Below are 22,197 nucleotides of genomic sequence, written 5' to 3' on the forward strand. Positions count from 1 at the left end.
TATATATATATAAAAAACTAATGAATATATTTTTTAGAAGTATTACAATAGTTTTACTCACCAATACCCACAATTAAAACGTCAGCTGGGATAACATTACCACTTTTAAGTACAACTTCTTTCACCTTAAAGGAAGAAGGACAAAATGAAGAAACATAATTATTTATGTATCTACTTAACTAGTTAATAATTACACGTTTTCCGGCTTTACCTTTCCATTAACACCTTTAATTTCTGTCACGTGATCATTCATGTAAAATCTCACACCTTTCTCCAACAGCATCTGCACGTACAACAGCGTTTCAGTGCAAACAACTAAATGAATAAAAGTAAAACACCAGGAAGTTGATTCGCCTCACCATCATGGTGATTTTCCCAACCTCGCGGCCCAGAGTGTTTTGGTACGGCATGTCGCTGCTGCCGACCACCGTGATGCTGGACGCTTTGTCTATCATGTACGACGCCACCTCCATTCCTGAAAGAGAGATCACCAACAGAACAGCTTTTATTCACAGTACTAAAGTATTTACTGAGCAGTATAAAGTCTGAAAAACACCAAAACCTATTTAAAATATTATCCTGAGTCGGGGAAATATGAAAAATAAACAAAAAAACAATATTACTGAGTGGCTAAAAGAGTATTTTAGCGCAGTAATGGCACAACTTTGAAATAACGCAGCCTTTCACGTAGAGCTATGTTATTAGAATCAAAATCCTTTTAATGTCATTGTGCACAAATAAAGCACAACAAAATTTTAAAAATAGCAACCCAGAACAACTGGGATGCTGAGAATAGATAGATAAATGAATAAATAATAGATAAAGAAATGAATATGTAAATACAGAAGGAAAAAAATAAGTATACAGATCAATCAATCAATATATAAAGAAAGAAATAGATAAAGATATAAATAAATAAATACATAAATATGTAAAAAAATAAATGAATATGTAAAGAAAGAAAGAAATGAACAAATAAGGAAATAAATGGATTAATAAATAGATGAATATATAAAAAGTAAATACATCAAGAAAGAAATTGATAAAAAGAGAAAGAAATAGGTAAATAAGTTTGATTAGATTTTTGATTCAAAAGTTTTATGAATAGACACACAAGATGGATAGAAACAATTTAATTAATTTATTTGACTGATTAAGCAGTTAGTGTATGTATATATGTTGGAAGTTTGAAAATAACTGACTTAAAATGATCCATAAAACCTTTGAATTAAAAATCTAATCAAACAAACTGAGTAAAAAGTGCACCAACATTAACTTAAACCTTAATATTCTTCAGTCTGCTTTTAGCTAAGATTTTTGCAGCTAAAGTACCGACAAAGGAAGTTCCCACAAGGACGATGTTGCAGCCTAGAGAGGCGGCGTGGATTTGTCGGGCGTCTTCTGGAGTCTCCAGCATCTTAATGTTGTCCAGCTTCCTCCCCGGCACGTCCAGACCCTTCGCTCTGACGGAAAGATAAACAATCTGATTCATCATGATGCAATAACTAACAGTCACTGCTTTTCCTGCTAAAGTCTACAGTTTGAGTGTCTCCTGTTGGTTAAATTAGGGGTGTTGGTGTTTGTTTTAGTGGACAGTTAAGCTCTCAGTTTCCTGGTAACTGATTCTGATACTGACAAGGATTTTTCTAAAAAATATAGTTATTGTTTGCAAGCCTCAGCTGAGACTCATGAGACTCCAGATACTGTTAAAATGTCACATTATGTCCCCAAGATGCTTAAAATGTACACAAAATGTGAAATCTGTAGAGCAGGGGTGTCCAAACTTTTTGTCATTTGGGTCAAAATTGTTGAATTGAAAGTAAGTAAGAGCCAAAAAACCCAACGACCTAAAATATAACAAATTAAGTAAATTTTTTTTTTCAAATGGATATTTATTGTAGATCCAAAACTTGAATGGATTGTGTATCAGGGCCAGTAGATTTAAAATAAGGTATAAAATTTTCAGAAATGTCCTGGGAAATTTCTGAGTTTGAAAATTTGAAAAATTGTTAGAAAAATGAACTTTTGACTTTTGGCATTTTTCAGAGTTTCAGAAGTTAATTTTTGAAATTATGCTCAAAATGACTTTTTTCCCCTCTTTTGCATGTTTGCTGTATTTAAGGAAAAACATCCAGTTTTCAGTTTCTTCTGGGTTTCAGTTTGATTTGGTGCCTCAGAGTAAAAAAGTCTTTGGAGAAACATGGTTTTATCTTTTGGTTATAGAAACAAATCCTTTGTGTTGTGCTTTAGATTTTCCATTGTAAAAAGATTACATATTAAAAGTCTCCATCTGCACCTATTGGCCAAATTTGAATTGCAGCTGGGGGCCGCACAAAATGAGGTTGAAGGGCCACAAATGGCCCCCGGGCCGCACTTTGGATAACCCTGGCGTAAAGTTAATGCAAGTATTTACATTTATTAACAGTAAAGGTGGGAAATGAACTCTAGAGACAATTAGTGAGGCTGTTTTTTATTTAGGATTATCAAATTAAATTTGCATTTGCATGGCACATTCTTCCGATTTTATTTATAAAAATTTGGAAAATTGTGGAATATTTTCCTTCTATTTTAACTGTTTTTCTCTACTTGATGTCTATATGCACTATATTGATCTGTCACATAAAATACTAATTAAATATGTTGATGTTTTATTCTTTGAAATATGGAAAAGCTAAAGGAAAATGAAAGATTTTTCCATGGAACATTTTTTCCCCAGTGCAGATTGGTACTAAAATTAACTGGATTATTTCTTTAGACCTAGTTTTTTTTTTCCCCCATTCAGTTGGAAATTTTGCATAGCATAACTTATTTTCCTGAAATATAAAGTTTTCTGTTTTTCTTTACATGTAAACCTGAAATGGAAGTGAAATTGTGCTTCTTTATAAAAACTGACAAATTCCTTATGGTAGATTATTGTAAAAATGTAAAAGTTAATGTAATAACATTTGCGCCTCTAACTGAGTTTTATTTTGCTGGACTGTAAAGGTTGTAGACCCAAATTCGTAGCTAACTAACACTTTTGTGCGCATTTGTTTCTTTGCATCAGGTGAAATAAATGTGAACATTATTAATCTTTGGACCTGCAACCAGTAGAGAGAAGCAGCTGGTCGTAGCTCTGGACTAAACCGTCATCAAAAGTGACCGTCTTCTTCTCCGTGTCCACCGATACTGCCTTTAAAAAACAGAAAAAGAAAACTTTATCAAGTCACGTGCCTCCGTTTCTTTATTCCATATTATTAAAAAAACTTTTTTAGCTGCTAAACTGTCAGGAAAATCTACATTTGGAGAGAAGTACTCACTTCCTTCTGGAGCCAAACCTCAATGTCGTACTGCTGGAAAAACTCCATCCTCCTCAGCACAATAGTGTCACTCAACACATTCATTACCTGAATTATACACAATAAAAAACTTCTTTAGCCTTCCGTCCTGAAAATGAAAAAAAAAAAGGATCAAATGCTTTCATGACCTTGCTGAGTCGGGTTTTGTCGTAAGGTAAGAGGTCGTCTCTGGAGGCCATGATGATTCTGCCGCCATAGTTTTCCTGCCGCAGCGTCTCGGCACAGATCAGCGAAGCAGCTCCTGACAGGAAACACACGTTACACACAGGCAGAAAGACTCTTGCCAACACACAGCCGCGCCGTGTCGAGATGCAGAATTAATTCACATCTTGATTTAACATAATTTGATTTTATTTAACAGAAAAGGGATGAAAATGTTCGACCCAGTCGCTGTCTTTCAATTGACTGATAAATAACTGAATTAATCCAAAAACAAAAACTTCTTCAATTCACCTAAAAAGAATTAGCTGAGGGTTACGGGTCAATAACTTGGCTCAGAATGGGACCCAAACCACAAACTCAATGGCTATAGTTTCTTACTGGATCCATTTCTTTCACTGAGATGTTTTCTGTCCACTGCTGACTAAGCAGGATTTGGTTCTTTATTTTTTTAAGCTTTGCACTTTAAATCGCAGAAGCACACAGACGGAAACATGGCCACCAACCTCCTCCCAGCAGTAAAACTGTGTGGTTCACTCCTGGTACTGCAGCTCCCATTCGCTGCAACCTTTTCTGATGCCGAATGTCCTGAATGTGGCACAAAACTTTTATTTTTCACATCGATTGGAAAAGATGCCTTAAAATATATGTTTTCGTTTATTACAGCAGTATTATCACACACCAGCATCAAATCAAGTCGACTGAGCATTCCTGACACGTTTCTTTATTTGCATTAATAATGAATTGTATAGAATCACAAACTAAATGGTTGTTAAACCGATACTAGGTTCTTACTAAAAATGAGTTTTTCCGCTTTGATTCAAATTAGTTTAGATCCCCAAATTTTAATTCCATTTTTAACAATTAATTAATTCACCAACCTTTTTATTTATGGACACGTACACTTTGCTGTTTTGAATTTTGACCTGAAAAGAAGAAAATAAATTATAAGCAGCAAATGTTGAGCTAAACGTGGAGGTATCGGCCGGTTTGCACCTTGTGACAAGGTAGAGAGTCGATCCCAGGAAACTCCTCCAGGTCTCCCGTCAGAGCATTAAAACAGGAGCCGTGCCACGGGCAGCGCACTTTGTGTCCTGAAATGACGCCTGAGCAGAAGCGACAAAAAACCTGACTGCAACATAGAATAACGCACTAGAAAGCAACATTTTAACTGGAGACTTTATCTTTTCTGCTTTCATGTTGTTTTCTTCCTTACCTTTGCTAAGCGGCGCGCCGTAGTGTGAACACTGGTTTGAAATGGCGCTATATTTTCCATCGCAGCGCGTTAATAGCACACTGTGACGACCAATATCCACTTCCATCATCCTCACGTTACACATGAACAAACAGAAGTGGTTTGTTTAGTAAACTATCACGATACACTATATTGCAGATAAATATAGAAATGTTTAAAGCACATACCTGCTGCTTAAAAAGTTTTATGACAAAAGAATCGCGTATCAGATTAAAAACTTCCGACACTGTCAAGGCACTGTCTCCCATTTTACCTTTGATTTGTGTTTTATATAATTGTATCACCAAATAGAGGAGGTCCACTTTTCAAAACATTAAAATAAATCCTTAAGTTGTTGACGTACAGAAATAAAAATCCAATTAAAGACTCATGCAGCTTCAACCCAGAGTTTGTTTTTGTATTTAAGTTGCTTCTAATAATATCAGTACAGTCGTAACGCGAACATATTTCTGTCAGTTTATTATGGGAATAAATGTTCATTATAGCTGGTTAGCATGGTGACATTAGCATTTAGCTTAAATCGCAGCAACACAAAGATGTAAAGCTTGAAATCTTTACAATTTATGCAATCTAAATCTGACTCACTTTCTTCCAAAACGTTTGCTATATTTAGTCAAGTTTAATAAATTAAGTCAAAGCTAATTTGGGTGCAGCAAATGGTTTTACCTGTTGTTAAAGCTTGGTTATAGAAATGCAAACTTTGAATAGTACTTTACATTTTTTAGTGTAAAAAAAATTGCATATTAAAAGTCTCCATCTGCGTCTATAAACCAAATTTGTATAATTTTTGAATTGCAGCTTGGGGGGGGGGGCACACAAAGTCAGCCCCAGGGCCACAAATGTGTTTTGGACACCCCTGGACTACACGTTAAACCAGACTTTTTACATTTCCAGATCATAATGGTTTTTCTTACTGTCCGTCGTGAAGGTCTGTCTCCAGACACACCATCGCTGTCTGTTCCTCTTTGTCGTCAGAATCAGAGTCTGTAAACTCGCCACATGCTGAGCAAACCATCATCAGTTACTACAAAACATCCCACGTCTTAAACACAAATATATCTCAGACGATCAGAATGAAATGCTCCCAGTTGTAATAATTATTAGGAATAAACGACTTACGTGCTTTAGTCCCAGACATGTCACTTATTCAACAGTAATGGCACATAGAGACACAAATCCACTCCTAAAACATTAAAATTCAGCTGGGAGCCGTTGAATCTGGTGTCAGATGTCAGTTTGCTTTCCTCTTTGCAGATAAATGATGGCAGGTCTTTCCCACACCAAGTAGTCCATCTCTAAAATGCATTGTCGAGTCCTTTCAAAAGTTTTGATCTGATAAGAACGCTAAAATGTGCTAATAAGTGACCTGGGGTGAAAGAAGTGTTTCATTAGCATTGCTGGTCTTGTTCAGCCTCATTACTCCACAGAAAGGCAGCGAGCGCTTTTGTTTCGCAGCGCCGCAGGGAAAGAGAACGGCTGACGAAGCTGAACTGCTGAATGGACAGTCGACAAAGCACCATTACAAAGCCAGAGTTGGCCTCTGTCATCCAGACACAATTCAAAGTTTAAATACTAAAGTACTAATGCAGGCGTGGCCAAAGTGCGGCCCGGGGGCCATTTGTGGTCCTTGGACTGATTTTGTGCGATCCCCAGCTGCAGTTCAAAAATGATGCAAATTTGGCCGATAGATGGAGACGGAGACTTTTAATTTGTAATTTGTAAATCAGCTTTGATTTCATTTATTAAACTTGACTAAATATAGCAAATGTTTAGAAAGAAAATTGCCCAAGTCCTGTTCTTATTACAGACAATAACTTTGTTCAATTGAAAACTAGATGCTTTTCTTTAACTACAGCAAAGGTGCAAAATCTACAATGTTGTATTAGGAACGTTGAGAATAATCTCAATCTTCAATTTGTCTCTGAAAGTGAAAAATCTGAATAAAACAGCAGAAATTTTTAACCTTTAGTTGTTTTATTTCAAACTTAAACAACAATTCTTTAAACTCTTAAAGTGCTGTCAAGACGTTGCATTATTATGCCGCTTTAAAATCAGAATTATATTCTGTATCAGTTTAAGCTCCATTTCTAATTAATGGGTATGGAAAGAGAGAGAAAACATGCATTATTTAATTTCCCTTTGTGATCAATAAAGTATAATTGAATGGAATTGAACTGAGGTCCAACAGCAGCTCCTACATCATGATCCTCTTCTCCTGGAACAGTGTGACCAGCGTGGGATCTTTGCAGCTCTTCTTTGGTTTAATTTCTTCTCGAACACGAGGCAAGCGAATTTTCTCAGTCTTGGACTCAACCTCGTTGTAGGGACAAACTTTGAGATGCTCAGAGATGGACGGGACGTCTCTGAAGCTCCAGGCCTCCACAGGAGAGAACAGGGAGCTAAACTGCCACACCTGAAGGACAGAGGGGGAAACGGTCTGTGTCTTAGTTTATTTTCAAAGGTCAGTATTTTCACTGAAGGTCCAATGTGTAAATTTATTAAAAAGTATATTTTTTATGTATTTGTTAAAACTGTCACCATGTCATAAGACACATAATCTGTGAAAACATAATGGTTATGATGAAGAAACACTTCACTTTCAACCAAAAATGATTTGGAAAAACTTTATTTTGCCTGATTTTGTTATTTTTTTTATTGCTTATATGAATTATTGTCATGTTGGTTATTAAAATATAGTCATTTCCACTTAACTTTACATTTTGGTCCATCTGATTATGTAATTTTTAAACATTGATAATTTGATCAGTTACTCAGTACTTGAGTAGACGTTTTACCAAATACTGTTTTACTTGAGTAATTTCTCGGACAGATACTTTTTACTTGAGTAAAAATATGTTTTAGTAGTGCTACTCTTACTTTAGTGTAATTGCTGGATACTCTACCCACCTCTGGTCGTGACAGTTTGTTAGCATCTCCATTGGTGGCTTTGCTAACTAGCTTTAGCATTCACGACAGTTTATGCTAGCAGCAGCGTAGCAGAGACCAAAGAGGAAGGCAGMGCTAAGYCCCGCCTCCTSGCTCTGATTGGTTKTTCTAGTTGRCACTGGGAGAGGGATKGTCTGTCCACAGGAWYAGCTTCGTCCTGGGTTTGCTTTTAACTCTTTGGATGTTTGGGTTACAGCTCACCCTGTGTGTCACCCTCCACTTGGCTCTCCCATGTGAGGAGCTGGTCCTCTCCCAGCGGAGCGTCACCATCCCTCTGTCCTGCAGCAGGGAGGAGCACACCTGCCTCATGAGGCTGGACACCAGGGACAGCTGGGACAGGGACTGGCTGTCCAGGAAGCTGGCCATGTGGCACAGCACCTCGTAGGGCAGCGAGCTCAGACGGTCCTCCCCTCCTTCGGCGTGACCTCCACCCGCAGGCGGAGAAAACGGGGTGGACGGATGCAGGCCAAAGCAGCCCAGCTCCTCACTGGAAGCAGATGAAACAGTTTGGTGTATCTGCATGTTGAAGCTTCATGATTATCCTGCATGTTTTAGAAACAGGCGTTTAACCTGAAATTATTAATTTGGAAATTTTGACTGATGAGAGATTTAAAAAAATGAAATTTGTGGTGGGTCACCTTGTTCACTAAAATGTTTCTATCAAATGGTATAATTAATAATAATGCCCAAAACAAAGAAAAGCTAATTACTTCAACAGTAACAGAGCTAAAATGTTTAATGGGGCAGTATTATTTAAGAGTGACTTTTTAGCTTTACATCATGTTACAACGTTAAAAAAACAAACTTGGAGTGTTGCTTTGTTTTTCAGTGTTTTAGTATCTTTACTTCTAGTTATGTTCACTGTAATGTTCATTTTAATCATCTCAGGAACTGATTTCTACCAGTTTGAGTTCGTCAATTTCCACTTTTATCTTTCTGTTCACATTTCTATAATCATAATGTTACATAAACTTGTCTGAAAACATGTTTTTCTCTCACTTGAAGTTGACGGTGGCTTCATATGTGGAAGGCCGAAACCTCCTCTGGCTGTAGGTACATCCCATGTACGCTAGGGGGCACCGCTGTTCAAACCAGCCGTTCACACACATCTGAATGTCGCTGTGGATGTTCCTGCACCGGCCATTTCCATCAACAAAGGCAAATGAGACAGAATGCATCAGAGCTGGGTAGCAACTGGTCAGATAATTACATTTACTTGAGTAACTGTTTTGGGAAAATGTAGTTTTGCTACTTTAAATCTGCTGAAAAGTCATGTAGTAATTTTATTTTGGAGTATTACTCTTACTTGAGTAAAATTTCTGGATTTTCTACCCGTTAAATAATCAAACAATATTTTAACTAAAATTCACCAGACACACACCTGCAGTTTCTGTTAAAGTTTCAGATGTTTTTTATTGAAAGAAACTCATTTGGAAAGTTGTGTTTTGACAAATGCTGTTATTTTTTGTTACCTTTGATCATTAAAGTACCAAAATTTCCACTTGACTTAATATTTTTGGTCCATCTGATTATGTCATTTTAAATATTAAATGATTAATAATTAGATCAGTTACTCAGTACTTGAGTAGACTTTTTACCAAATTCTTTTTACTCTTGAATAATTACTTGGATGGATACTTTTTACTTTTACTTCAGTGAAAATATGTTGAAGTACTTCTACTTCTACTAGAGTACAATTTTGTGTGCTCTAAACCTATAGAAGTGCTGGTAAATTTGCTGAAATTTTTATTTTTAGGAAGAGAGGGATTTATTATTATATATTTAAATGATGAGCTGATGAGGAAGACTCGCTTGAAGTGTTTTCCGTATTCCGTGCGCTGGAAGGTGTGTCCGCAGAGGAAGGTGAAGGCGGAGCTGGCCTTGTTGTGCCGGCTGGTGACGCTCTCCACCTGCAGCTGCAGGTGCAGCTCCAGCGGTTTTCCAGCCGTCAGGTCGGCCAGCGACGTGTTCCTGCGGAAAGGAGCGGACAGGAAGCAGTAGGTCTGCGTGCCTTCATCCATCAGCAGGCTGTCCGAGGACGTGCTCTCAGCGATGAGGTGACCCCTCCGCTCCCTCTCCAGGGAGCACAGCAGGGAGGCCTGCGAGGGAAGTCGAACCCAAAGGATAACATTTTTAAAAAGTCATCCACACCTGCCTTTAATTTAGTTTACTGACGTCGCACTTCCGTGAACTTTGTAACGGACAGCGAACGTGGTAGGTTGTTGCTATGGAGACAATAAAGTAGCCAAAGTTTAGAACTAACCACATTGCGAACTAACACATGAACAATATAAGTACACTGCTCAAAAAAATAAAGGGAACACTTTAACATTTAAGTGAACACTGAAGTGTCCCCTTTATTTTTTGAGCAGTATATATTACTTGCTGCCGAGCTAGTAAAATTAGCCTGGCTATAGCTTTCATCTGCTAGCTTAGACGGACATGCAAAACACTGTAATGACGCCAGCACACCACAGTTGGGTTTATTAGTGAACAGAAACGAGCCACTATTTCTGAGGTCACAGCTTACACCTCTAACCAACCGTGGGCTCCCCGAACTAGCTTCCTGCTAACACACCCGAACTCCCTCCTCTTCCGGTTCTGTCCCTGCTGCTCCTCTGATCCCCCGCCCACATGATAGGTCTATCACATGTGATTGGGAGATAGCAGAGTCAGACAGGGGAAAGATATAACTTTATACACATAACAATAAACATCACAATGTAACATACAACAAATACACATAACCATATGGGCACCAGCCGAACTAAAACACCGAATCGTTACAATACTTTAGTGTGTTTACAATCTTCTACGCTGCAAAACAACAAAATCTTACCAAGTATTTTTGTCTACTTTCTAGTGCAAATAGTACACTTGAAATAAGACGAAACTAACTCAGAAGTAATTTTTCAGCAATTAATCTGCTGATGGAACAAGTACTTTTTCATCATTATTAAGTTTACTTAAAACAAGCTCATATTTCTGGYTGACAAGTTACTTATAAGTTTGTTTCTCTTATCTCAAGGGAACTAAGATATTTTCACTATAGACAAAAGAACTTTTAAAGATTTTGTGTTTTTGCAGTGTATCAGATTGTAATCATATGGGCTTTCTAAATAATTTTGCATGTTTAAAAGACCTTTCCCATCAGAAGATGACATGGAGGTCAACTCACCTGAACCTCCTCCCACACTGGCATGTCGCCTGGCGCCACACCCAGGTCGCTGGTGTCCACTGCTTGGTTTTCTCTCTTGTAGAAGCCCGGGTTACGGATGCGACCCTGTCTGGCTGTGAAGCTGGTCGGGATTTTAAACGTGCGCACAGTGATGATTTTCATCGGCTCTAGTTTTCCATACACAAAGCTCTTCTTTTTGGGTTTCCCAGGAAGAGAGGAGGAGCATGCACTGCTGGTGGATGCTGCTGCACCAGCACAGGTTGCCTCCTCATCCTCCTTCAGTGAACCAAGGCTTTTCCCTCTTCCTTTTCCTCTCGCCTGACCTCTACCTGCTGCAGCCGTGCCCTCGGATTCCCTGCAGCCTCCCATCTCCATGCTGAACATGCGCTCCCAGGCGTTGTAGTTCTCCAACAGACCAGCATCCACTTCTGATGCTCTGGCTATGGCCTCCCTCTCTGCTTGAGACAACACCGGCTGATTTTCTTCATATTCCTCCTCATCCTCATCTTGTTTTTCATCAGGAAAATTCACATTAATCATGTTAACTGCTTCCCATATTTTGTCCCTTGCTTCTTTTGCAGCTGCTCTCTCTGCTGCCTCCTTCTCCATGAGAGCCTGTTTCTTCTTCTCCTTCTCCTTCTTCATCTCCTCCTCCAGCCTCTGTTCTTCCCTCGCCTCCTCCTCCGCGGTCTGGATCAGCTCCGGGAACAGTTTCTTCATCTTGATGGAGTGAAACAGAGCATCCTGGTCTTGCAGAGCCATGGCCAGGTCCAAACATCCGAACCTCTCTCGTTCCCTGAGCAGGTTTTCTAACAGCTCGGTGTGCGGCTGAGAACAGGCGATGTTGGAAGGCCAGCGGTTCCACTCCATGGAGCAGCAAACCACGCTGGCCGGACACACCTGCAGGTGAGCCGCCCTCGAGGAGCGGGGCAGCTGGACCGGGCAGCCGTACTCGGCGTTGAGRCACGGCACCCTCACGTTGGGGCACAGCAGCAGGTGATCCTCCTCTTTGCACARGTGGAAAACRGCTCCGCAAAGCAGACGGCAGGGAAGGAGAGCGCAGCTGGCAGAAGGCTCCACCCGAGCCCTGCAGCGCCGGCTGTAGCAGGAGTCGCAGTGGAGATGCTGCCGGACCCTGGAGCCGCGAGAACGGTGACTCTGAGAAACAATGACACAGCAGACTGTTAGCAGCAGAGCGGGGAGTTACTGGTCACTTTTACTCAATTACATTTACTTGAGTAATTTTATTATGAAGTATCGCTCCTCTTCTTTTAGTAACATTTCTGGATTTTCTACCCACTGAATGAAAAACAAACAGGTTTTAACCAAAATTCACCAGATACCGACACATACCTGCAGTTTTTGTTAAAGTTTCTGATGTTTTTCTATGGAAAGAAACTGATTTGGAAACATTTTCTTTTGCCAGATTTTGTTATTTTTTGTTACTTGTATGAATTATTGTCATTTTGATCCTTTCACTTTTCCTGCCTGAAGTCTTAGATAATATCTAGATTTTTACAGATTCAAAACGAGATGTCCTTAAAAAATCTTGCATGAGCTTCATCTAAAGTCCAAATTTTCTGATGCAATAAACTTACAAAACATAAAACATTCTGTATTGTGAGGGCAATGATGAATATGACAGTTTTAAGACTTAAAAACAAACAGAATACGACATCATGGTGACCATGTGCTTCTTTTACCTAAAAGTATTCATTCAAACTCTAATTTATTTTAGTATTTATCTTCAGAAGGCCAGATTTTATTTTTAATTAAGGGAAATTCAGTAGCATGCTAAGTAAATTAAAAGTTTTTTAAAAATGTCTGCTGTAGTGGAATCAAAGTCATAGATTAGTGTTATTATTTAAGCGTTAACTCACCATCTTTAAGATGTGGCGTCTGCAGGTTTCTGTATCTGAAGCTGCAGGTCTGTGGAAACAAGAAGACTCCATTACTCACCGTCTTTCAGTGCAACCGTCTCAAAATAAATATGAACCAAATCATTTTAAATAATGTTTCTGCAGAAAAAGAATAAAAGGAAATGATTAAATTGAGCTTTTAGCCTACCTACTGAATGAGCTGAGAAGAAAACAGACAGTCCAGCTTATGCTTTTAAAAAGTGTGTATGTGTGCGCGCGTGTGTGTGTGTGTGTGTGTGCGTGTGTGTGTTATGTGTTGCTGTTATAAATAGAGCGGAGTCCTGACTGAGAAATGTTACACAGGTGGTCAGAAGTGTTACTAAGGTTACAAGTCCTCTCGACCTCTTAAATCGGAAAATATATTCATATTTATAATCTTTTACTGCTGCATTATAAATACTATTTATTAGCAAAATCTGATCCTTCAGGTGATATTTACAGCTGTAATATTTAACCCATTATATCACTTCCTGTGCGTGTTATTGGTTGCATTTATTCTCACAGATCATAAAACGTTTGCTCACATTACTTCAGATGTGGATAAAGATTTTGAAAAGGTTTTAAATTTGAAGTGATTTGCTGCAGCGTGACGCTGCCTGGGGTGGGGGGGTCATTTCTCCTTGGGAACCTGCTCACTGCTCCTTGGCTAATTTTAACCTGCCACCTCAAAGTGCAGACCTGATAGCGACGTTATAAAACCAAGGAGACAAAACGACACGTCTGGCCGGCGATTTGGTAAATCACCTCTGAGTCTTTCAGTTTGTTTAAATTTCAAGACGTTGAGCAGCTAATTTAAGGGTCGATGATAAAGATTTTAACTGGTTTCAGTGTTTGTTTGGAGATCTGTGCATTAGACCGAGCAGCAGTCATTGTTTCAATTTTCTATTTCAAGTGTTTAAAGACAAAGAGCGCTGAATCAGAATGTCACATTTCTTTCATTGATTTTTATAAGTTTGTCTCAAAATGATCAGAATCCTTATCATTAAAACTGATCACTGAATATTCAGAAGCTAACAGGTAAAAATCTGATTAGCATTTTATTACACTTGTGTTAAATGTGATTATATTTAAAATGTAATACAAAACCAGGATAATGGTTCTTAATTTTTCTACAAAAGGTGTTTTTTTTTTAACACCGTTGGAGTTTAACTGAACAGATTGGAGTCCTTCCTGTCCACCGTCGCCACATGCTTGCTGAGAATGAAGGACAGCTGCAAAAACAAAGATGTGATCAACCAGAAAAACGTTTACTATTTGTCACCATAAACTGAATTTGTTGCACGGCTTTATTTTTTTATTCTATAGCTTTAAAAGTACTAACATTTAGTGAGAAACTGCTTGTCTTATTTTCAAAATTTGTGCTGTTCAGTTAGATTTATGTAGTTATCTGATTTATTTGAACAAATTTGGTTTTATTTTTTAAAGACAAAAGCTAGACAGGTTGAGGGAGTTTTGAGTTTTATAACAACGTTCAGAGTAGGTGTCAGAAATTAAATTAAAGTACTAAACTTGCTTGTTTTTTTTCTCTTTCAGGATAGAAAAATCAGTCAAATATGGTGAGTGACAAACATTTTGTTGAGCATCGGTACAGTGCCAAGCCATGATTAGTAGAAAACTTGTACAGTGATTCACACATAAACTGTGTTCAACAGCGAGTAACACTATTCAACATATTTTTACTCAAGTAAAAGTAAAAAGTATCCAAGAAAAACAGTAAAAAGTATTTGGTAAAACGTCTACCCATTTAGTGTGTAAACTGATAAATTATTAATCATTTAATATTTAAAAATTACATAATCAGATGACCAAAATGTGAAGTTAAGAGGAAATTTTGGTATTTCAAAGACTAAAATGATAATTCATATATGTAAGAAAAAAATCATGCAAAATAAATGTTTTTGTTCAATAAAATACTTAAACTTTAACAAAAACTGCAGGTGTGTGTCGGTATCTGGTGAATTTTTGGTTAAAACCTGTTTGTTTTTCATTCAGTGGGTAGAAAATCCAGAAATGTTACTAAAATAAAAGGAGTGATACTTCATAATAAAACTACTCAAGTAAATGTAACTGAGTAAAAGTGACCAGTAACTCCCCRCTCTGCTGCTAACAGTCTGCTGTGTCATTGTTTCTCAGAGTCACCGTTCTCGCGGCTCCAGGGTCCGGCAGCATCTCCACTGCGACTCCTGCTACAGCCGGCGCTGCAGGGCTCGGGTGGAGCCTTCTGCCAGCTGCGCTCTCCTTCCCTGCCGTCTGCTTTGCGGAGCYGTTTTCCACYTGTGCAAAGAGGAGGATCACCTGCTGCTGTGCCCCAACGTGAGGGTGCCGTGYCTCAACGCCGAGTACGGCTGCCCGGTCCAGCTGCCCCGCTCCTCGAGGGCGGCTCACCTGCAGGTGTGTCCGGCCAGCGTGGTTTGCTGCTCCATGGAGTGGCTGCGCTGGCCGATGGATGACACAAACCCAAATAACTTCAACGCCATGCAGGATAACATAATGAAGGAAAGGGAGACGCACGGCGAGGCTTTGGATGTTGCTATGGCTCTAGTTGACCAGTCAGATCTGTACGGCCGCCTCAAAATGAAGCCTCTGTATCCAGAGCTTATGGAGCAAGAAGAAGAGGAGGAAATAAAGGAGGAGAGCAGAGAGGAGATTGCAGTCGGAGGTGTTCAAGACCAAAACCCAAGTGAAGGTTAGTCAAAATGCGGCTTGGTTCTGAAACATAAAAAGGAGCTTCTTTAGTACAACTTAGGTCTATGGCTGTGGTGCCCAGGGTCGGACCTGAAAGACCGGCATCCTACATGTCTTAGTTCTCTCCCTGGTGGCAGTAAGAACCTTTTCAGCATGTCAGTGTTCTTCTGGCCTGTTAAAGAGCCATCATTTGATCCAGGTGTGTTAAACCAGGGAGAGACCTAAAACATGGAGGATGCAGACTTTGGGCACCGCTGGTCTGTGGGCTACGAAACATGTTCTCTACATCTTTTACACAAAATTCCTCTTAGATAATGAGATTTTAGTCTGTTTATTTAGAACTCCTTTCAGAATGAGCCGTTTTATGTCACTTTAAAACCGCCCCTTTAAGGACATTCAGATTTTTGATATGGCCCAAAATTAAGTTAACATCCCTGCAGCAGAGACTCAAACTGAAGTACAAAAACACAGAAAAACTTCTCATTTTAACGGGTTTTGCAAATTGTTTCCCTCTCAGCTCTTCCTGTTAGCAGCATGTCTGAAAGTCATGCTGCAGAAGAAACTGCTCAGAGTGTTGCACAACCTCCAGTGATCAACATGGAGAAGTACAATCTGTTTGAGATGATGTTCAGCATGGAGAGAGGCGCCTGCGCTGTCGCTCAGGAGAATTTGGAAAATCCCAAACAAAACCAAAAACCAGCCGATGACGGAAGAAGCCAGAAGGGACCAGCAGGACAGCGGCAGGACAAAACCAGTCCCAGAAGCTGCCCTCCACCTGACACCAGCAAGACGGGCCTGGCCCCATGGCAGGAGGGGGTTCTGGAGCGGCTGGGGCAGGAGCTCACCCCCCAGGAGTACAACATGTACGTGGTGCATCACGGACGAATGCTGCTGGCCTTCGGGCAGATTGAGGCCTGCACTTCCAGGGAGAAAGACTTCGTCTACGGCAGTCTGGAGCCAATTCCAGTCCAGACGCTGCACTCTTTCAAGGTGACGAGCTCAAGTTTGGCCAATTCACACAGGAAAATAAACAACAATTCTGTGGAGCAGTTTCTCAAACTCTCCAAAACGCTGCAGGCTCCACAGACTGACAGAAAAACATATTGACCCCAAACCAGTTTTATGTTTGGTCTAAACATAAAAACAACTTCAAAGTGCCTCGGAAATAATACATCTTAATATATAGTACAACCTGAAATTAAAGTCTCTTAACTCATCGTCTCATTGCCACCTAAAGCTGTTTTGTAAATGTGACTGGTCACAGTAAAACCAAGAACAAGTCATTGAAAGTTAAATTATGTCCAGTTGTTGCTTTTGAAAACTCCAAAATGTCACCAAGTTTAGATAAAATAGTCGATTACCTTAAAGGCTGTGTTGAAAGGCTGATTCTCCCAAAGCTTACCTACATCAACCAGAGCAAGAAAACTGCAGTTAACCATCAGGCATGTTGCTTTTCACCTCTTACTCCGGTGTAACTCACAGGTCTTTCCACTGATCTCATTTATCTTGTAAAATGCAACGAGCTGTTCTTTTTTCCCTGAAAGGTGCCTATAAGTTATCGTTACAAGAGGCGGGTTCATCTGAACGAGACGGCTGCTCGGGTGCAGACTGAGAATCGAGGCGTGGACACATCAGACCTGGGAGCCGATGAGGGCGACTGGTTTGTAGATGAAGCCGGAGCAACGCTGCTGGGCTACGCTGAGATGGCAGTCATGGGCCACAAGGTGCAAACATGTTCAGAGGGGGATGGAGAATGTAAGAGTTGGGTAGAAACTAGTTACATTTACCTGAGTAGCTATATTTTTTATAAAATAATAAAATAAACAAACATGCCAGTGTGTTTGTCTTAACATGTAATTATTTATATGATTTATTTTTATTTTCAGATTTAAAATGTTCATATATTTTTATATTTTAGTCCATCTGATGTGATCTTTTAAGATTAAATGATTGATAATTTGATCAGTTACTCACTACTTGAGTCGACTTTTTATCAAACACTTTTTACTCTTACTTGAGTAATTTCTTGGATGGCTAATTTTTACTTTTACTTGAATAAAAATATGTGCTAATCTTACTTTTGGCTAATTTATCCTCCTCTGAGTAAGAGTAGCGCTACTTCGACATATTTCTAAAGTCAAAAGTAAGAGTAAAAAGTATTTGGTAAAAACTTTACTCAAGTACTGAGTACACATCACATCATTTAATATTTGAAAATGAATCATCATAAGGACCAAAACATAAAGAAATATTAGTATTTACAGATCAAAATGAAAACAATTTACATAAATAACATAAACACAAAATCAGGCAAAAGAAACATTTTACCTTTTATTCATACAATACAGTATAAAACTAATGAAAGTTCTTGGTTAAAACATGTTTGTTCTTCGCAGTGAGTAAAGAATCCAGAAGTTTTAATCAAGTAAGAGTAACTGAGTAAATGCAGGTAGTTTCTATCCATTTCTGGTCATTTTTGGTTGAGCTGCTGAACACAATAATCACTGACTTCAGTAAATTGTCTTATTTTTTCCAGATCAGTGAGACAAAGGGAGCAGACGGGCTGTATGTGGACTTTGGCACGCAGACGCACTCTTTCCGCACGGCGCCCTTCAAGCAGAGGACGACCTTGGCGGACGTGATGGCGSACCGGCCGCTGAAGCTTCTTCTGCAACTTCAGGCGGAAACCGTGAACAGCAGGAACAACAGAACCAGCTGTGCGTTCACGTTCCTCTGCGGTCACACCTTCCACCGCAGAGAGTTCGCCACACACTTCAGGTGTGTTGCACTCAGAGGAGGAGTTGGGTAGTAACTAGTTACATTTACTAGATACTTAAATTTGACATAATGTGAGGAAAAAACCAAGTATTCAGTGTATAAATCGGGTTTTAGTTCACTGTAAGGTTCCTGTTAAATTTTCTAAAGATTGTTCTAAGAGTTGTGTAGGAACTAGTTACTACCATAATCAAAGTACTCCCTGAAAGTACTTTTTTGTGGGAAAAAAATGTAGGTTTAAGAGTATATTTTACTACGCTGTACTTTTTACTTTTGCTTCATTTTATCTTGAAGTATTGTTACTCTTATTTGAGTAACATTTCAGGATTCTCTACCGACAGAAAGAAAAACAAACATGTTTTAACCAAAGATTCACCAGAAACATACTTGCACCTTTTGTTAAACTTGATTTAGAAAATATTTCTCTGGCCTCATTTTGCTATTTTGTAATGACGTTATTTTTGTGACTCATTTTGGGCTTTGAAATACCAAAATTTCCACTTAGTTTATATTTTGGTCCATCTGATTATGTAATTTTTAAATAATAAATTATATTATATTTTGATCAGTTGAGTCGCTTGAGTCGCCGTTTTACCAAATAATTTTTTACTTGTGTAACTTTTTGGGCGGCTACTTTTTACTTTTACTTGAGCCTAAATATGTTGAAGTAGTGCTACTTTTTTTTGCTTTTGCTCTGCTGAGATGCAACTGTTCAGATGTGGATGCACATATCTGGCGTGCACCAACTGCTTTTATCTTTCCAGGAATGTGCACAGCGACATCCAGATGTGTCTGAGTGAATGGTTTGAACAGCAGTGCCCCCTGGCGTACCTGGGATGCACCTACAGGCAGAGGAGGTTTCATCCCTCCACACAGAAAGCCACCGTCACCTACAAGTGAGAACAACCTCACTTTTAAATGTCTTTAGATGATCGCAGGTACATATTTTGTATAATTTTCTTTTGACTTTAAGTCTTGGAGTTGTTATTCTACTAAAAAGTCTGCTGATTTTTTAATTCACTTTGTTTCACTGGATTTTACTTAAGAGTATCAGGTTAATTGAGGGCTGAATGCATACCACACTTGTGAGAAAGTTCTTTAAATCTTTGGTTTTAAAGGGGAAGAATTATGTAATTTCATGCACATAGTGCTATTTTATATTTCAATCAAGTAATTATGTCACCTTCAGTTCAGTTGGGGTATGAAGCATGACTAAAACGAAATCTGAATTTGCATTTGAACACTTTGAAATTGGGTCTCTGTCTCTTTAAGAAGCTCCGCCTTRAACATGTCATGTCAACAATGCTACTCTTTATGCCGTTTATTACCATTGTTAGGAGTGTTGGACTGAAATAATTCATATGTTTGCTAATTGCTGCTGGCTAGTCTAGAGGAGCTGGATGGGGGAGGAGTTTTGGGTAAATAGACAGCGCTTTGTGAGAGGAGCCGAATTGTTGCCATGGAGACATGAATCAAACCAACATGAGGGACTAACATCAAAACATGCTAAAAACCTTAGAACGTTGATTTTACATAATACTGCCCTCTTAATGTGACAAATCTGTAAAAGTTCAAAGGTTATTTAAAACCGTAGCATGCTACTGGACAATCTGTTTGACCAAAGTTTTCTTTGCTTCTCACAGTCAGCAGCTGAGGTGTTTCAACTTGCGTCCAGACGTTCTTCCCTCTCTGGACAGCAAAGCTGGAGACGGGGAGGACCGTCTGAGCTCGCTGCCCTACGAGGTGCTGTGCCACATGGCCAGCTTCCTGGACAGCCAGTCCCTGTCCCAGCTGGCCCTGGTGTCCCGCCTCATGAGGCAGGTCTGCTCCTCCCTGCTGCAGGACAGAGGGATGGTGACGCTCCGCTGGGAGAGGACCAGCTCCTCACATGGGAGAGCCAAGTGGAGGTCCAAACCTGTGAGAAGAAAATCCTGCAGTTCAAAGTGCTTCACATCATAAAAACACAAAGGCAGAAACTGAAACATTAGTTTAGTCGTTGCACATCAGAATGTTGATTAATGTTTCATTTATTATGTTTCAAAAGCAACTCTAACCAGCTGGGGTTTTAGTCTAGATTTAGAGGAACTCAGTATTTCGGATGTTTAGTAGTTTTCTGGAGGTTTGTCCCAAATTTGGTTCTGGTTCAGAAGATCTGAGACGTCTTGAAGATTGATACAGCATCAGCAGATCTTTAACTTGGAACAAACCATCCAGTCCGCCACAAGCTGCTATCAGTAGCTGCGCTTCCATTAACCAAACAGTTGCTCAAATTGAAATAATGAAGATAAATTAGTTTAATGGAAACACTCTGATTTTAAAAAAAAATCAAGTTTTTCAACAAAAAAGGTTTTTGTACTAACATGAGGTGGTTTATCAGCCGTATAGAATGGAAACTTGTACTGGAAACACTTTTTTCACATCTACACTACTGGTGAAAATGACGAAGACGACGACAGGAAGTAGAAGGAGGATAATGGTTTGTTTTTTTCTTTCTTGTTGCTGTTTTCAGACCTTGTGCATCTGGTTCCACCAGATCTCTCACAGTTCATAAAAAGATTGAATGTGTAAAATCGGCGACTACAATTTCCCCAAAACGCTGCATGCAGCCGCTCCCAAGTAGACGCCACGTCTCCTCTGATTGGCTGATAAATAATGACGTCATGGCTGAATTATGAATATAATCTCATGTAACCGTTTACATCCGTCACTGACATAATGTCTAATGACTTAAAGTGTTTAAGGGAAACACCGCAGTTGGGAAATTGTGTTTTTTGGACAAAAGCAGAATAGTGACAGCTGTGTTTGTAATAGAAACGCGGCTGATGTCCTCATGACGCTGCTTCTGTTTGTCTCCAGGTGTGGGAGTTCAGTCATCTGTTCTCTGCTGTAGATTCATGGAACATGGCCGACATACCTCCGATTTCTGCTCATCTGAAAGTCTGTCCTTACTACCAGAAAACTGAGCAGAAGGAACGGGTTGCCCTCCCCTTCTTTACTGAAAAACAGCAGAAGAGTCCGAAGGGCCAGAATCTCCTCAATCACTTCACAGGACGAAGATGACAGCAGTGAAGAAGAACCTCTGCTTGTTGTGTTTAACTTAAACCGATTTATATTCAGATGTAGCATTGCATTTTAGTTTTAGTTTGTGAGAATCTCTGAACTCATGCGCACAACACCGGATGGCAAAAAGACGAACATTTTCCCCAATTAAATGAAACATGGAGATATTATTAATTTAATGTTATGCGACACAGCAAAGGTTGCACAGCACTAAGCTAAACTAAACTTTTTGTGTTTTCTCTGTGGCAGAATGTTCTGAATTGAGGAACTCAGTGAATTGAGGAGTAGGGTTTCAGTCCTCACAAGATGTTTTTGTCAATTTAATGATACAGAGTATGTGGAAATAGTTTCTACTTCCTGTTCCATAAAGAACATGGATGAGGGAGTTTAGTTTAGTTTTAGTTTAGTTTAGTTTAGTTTAGTTTAGTTTAGTTTAGTTTAGTTTAGTTTAGTTTAGTTTAGTTTAGTTTAGTTTAGAAGAAGATGGCAGGGTCCTGACCTCAACCCTCTTATGCTGTGAGTAAGAATGGAAGACGTGAGCGAGGCCTGGTTGTCCAACATCAGTGTCTGACCTCCCAGATGTGCCTCTGGAAAAATGGTCAGAAACACTGTGGAACAGCTTCCCAGAGGAGTTGAAGCTGTTGCAAAAGGTTGGTCTGTGATCATTTTTAATCTTTATAAGAACAGGATATTTTATGTTCAGATATGAGTGAATATTTTTGGTATTTGTGCGTAGTAAAAAGCTGTAATGTTTTGTTTGAAATCTTAAAAATAAAAAGGCCTTTTCTTTAACTGTGAACTGTCCAACATGTTTTCAAATCAAAATCAGACTCATGTCTGCATAATAAAGCCCCTCCTCCTTGTTCTCCGTCTCCTTCTCGG

At 39.2% G+C, this 22,197-nt stretch overlaps 3 protein-coding genes across 4 annotated transcripts in view; 1 reads left to right on the top strand and 2 right to left on the bottom strand.

Moving 5' to 3' along the window:
* Positions 1-6,347, bottom strand: part of aifm5 (apoptosis inducing factor mitochondria associated 5) — a 12,199-nt gene extending 5,852 nt beyond the window's left edge. The window contains exons 1-13 of the mRNA XM_008427432.2: positions 5,872-6,347; positions 5,667-5,754; positions 4,714-4,823; positions 4,494-4,603; positions 4,379-4,423; positions 4,004-4,085; positions 3,467-3,579; positions 3,300-3,386; positions 3,081-3,172; positions 1,333-1,463; positions 360-475; positions 212-283; positions 62-125 (exon numbers count right to left, since the gene is read on the bottom strand). Of these exons, the coding sequence (XP_008425654.1) occupies positions 62-125; positions 212-283; positions 360-475; positions 1,333-1,463; positions 3,081-3,172; positions 3,300-3,386; positions 3,467-3,579; positions 4,004-4,085; positions 4,379-4,423; positions 4,494-4,603; positions 4,714-4,823; positions 5,667-5,754; positions 5,872-5,890 (1,129 nt within the window). The 5' untranslated portion in view covers positions 5,891-6,347. The remainder of the gene's footprint in view (positions 1-61; positions 126-211; positions 284-359; positions 476-1,332; positions 1,464-3,080; positions 3,173-3,299; positions 3,387-3,466; positions 3,580-4,003; positions 4,086-4,378; positions 4,424-4,493; positions 4,604-4,713; positions 4,824-5,666; positions 5,755-5,871) is intronic.
* Positions 6,348-6,439: 92 nt separating this feature from the next.
* On the bottom strand, positions 6,440-12,973 carry LOC103475641 (F-box only protein 40-like). 2 transcript variants are annotated; one of them, XM_008427434.1, is made up of 7 exons: positions 12,948-12,973; positions 12,757-12,805; positions 10,877-12,034; positions 9,511-9,797; positions 8,698-8,829; positions 7,900-8,185; positions 6,440-7,165 (listed from the first exon to the last, which is right to left on the bottom strand). In XM_008427434.1, the coding sequence occupies exons 2-7, from the start codon at positions 12,757-12,759 to the stop codon at positions 6,947-6,949; spliced, it is 2,085 nt and encodes a 694-aa protein (XP_008425656.1). In that variant the 5' UTR covers positions 12,760-12,805; positions 12,948-12,973; the 3' UTR covers positions 6,440-6,946. The 2 variants fall into 2 exon arrangements, with proteins under 2 accessions (XP_008425656.1, XP_008425655.1); XM_008427433.1 differs by having other exon boundaries at positions 12,944-12,973.
* A 165-nt stretch (positions 12,974-13,138) lies between these two features.
* On the top strand, positions 13,139-22,178 carry LOC103475639 (F-box only protein 40-like). The gene is made up of 9 exons (XM_008427430.2): positions 13,139-13,530; positions 14,329-14,351; positions 14,929-15,481; positions 15,998-16,470; positions 17,025-17,204; positions 18,017-18,258; positions 19,020-19,151; positions 19,899-20,172; positions 21,112-22,178. Exons 2-9 carry the CDS (start codon positions 14,349-14,351, stop codon positions 21,313-21,315), a joined length of 2,061 nt encoding a protein of 686 aa, XP_008425652.1. The 5' UTR covers positions 13,139-13,530; positions 14,329-14,348; the 3' UTR covers positions 21,316-22,178.
* The last annotated feature ends 19 nt before the right edge of the window (positions 22,179-22,197 follow it).

Source organism: Poecilia reticulata, linkage group LG14, assembly GCF_000633615.1.
Source record: "Poecilia reticulata strain Guanapo linkage group LG14, Guppy_female_1.0+MT, whole genome shotgun sequence".
In the NCBI taxonomy this organism is placed as follows: domain Eukaryota; kingdom Metazoa; phylum Chordata; class Actinopteri; order Cyprinodontiformes; family Poeciliidae; genus Poecilia; species Poecilia reticulata.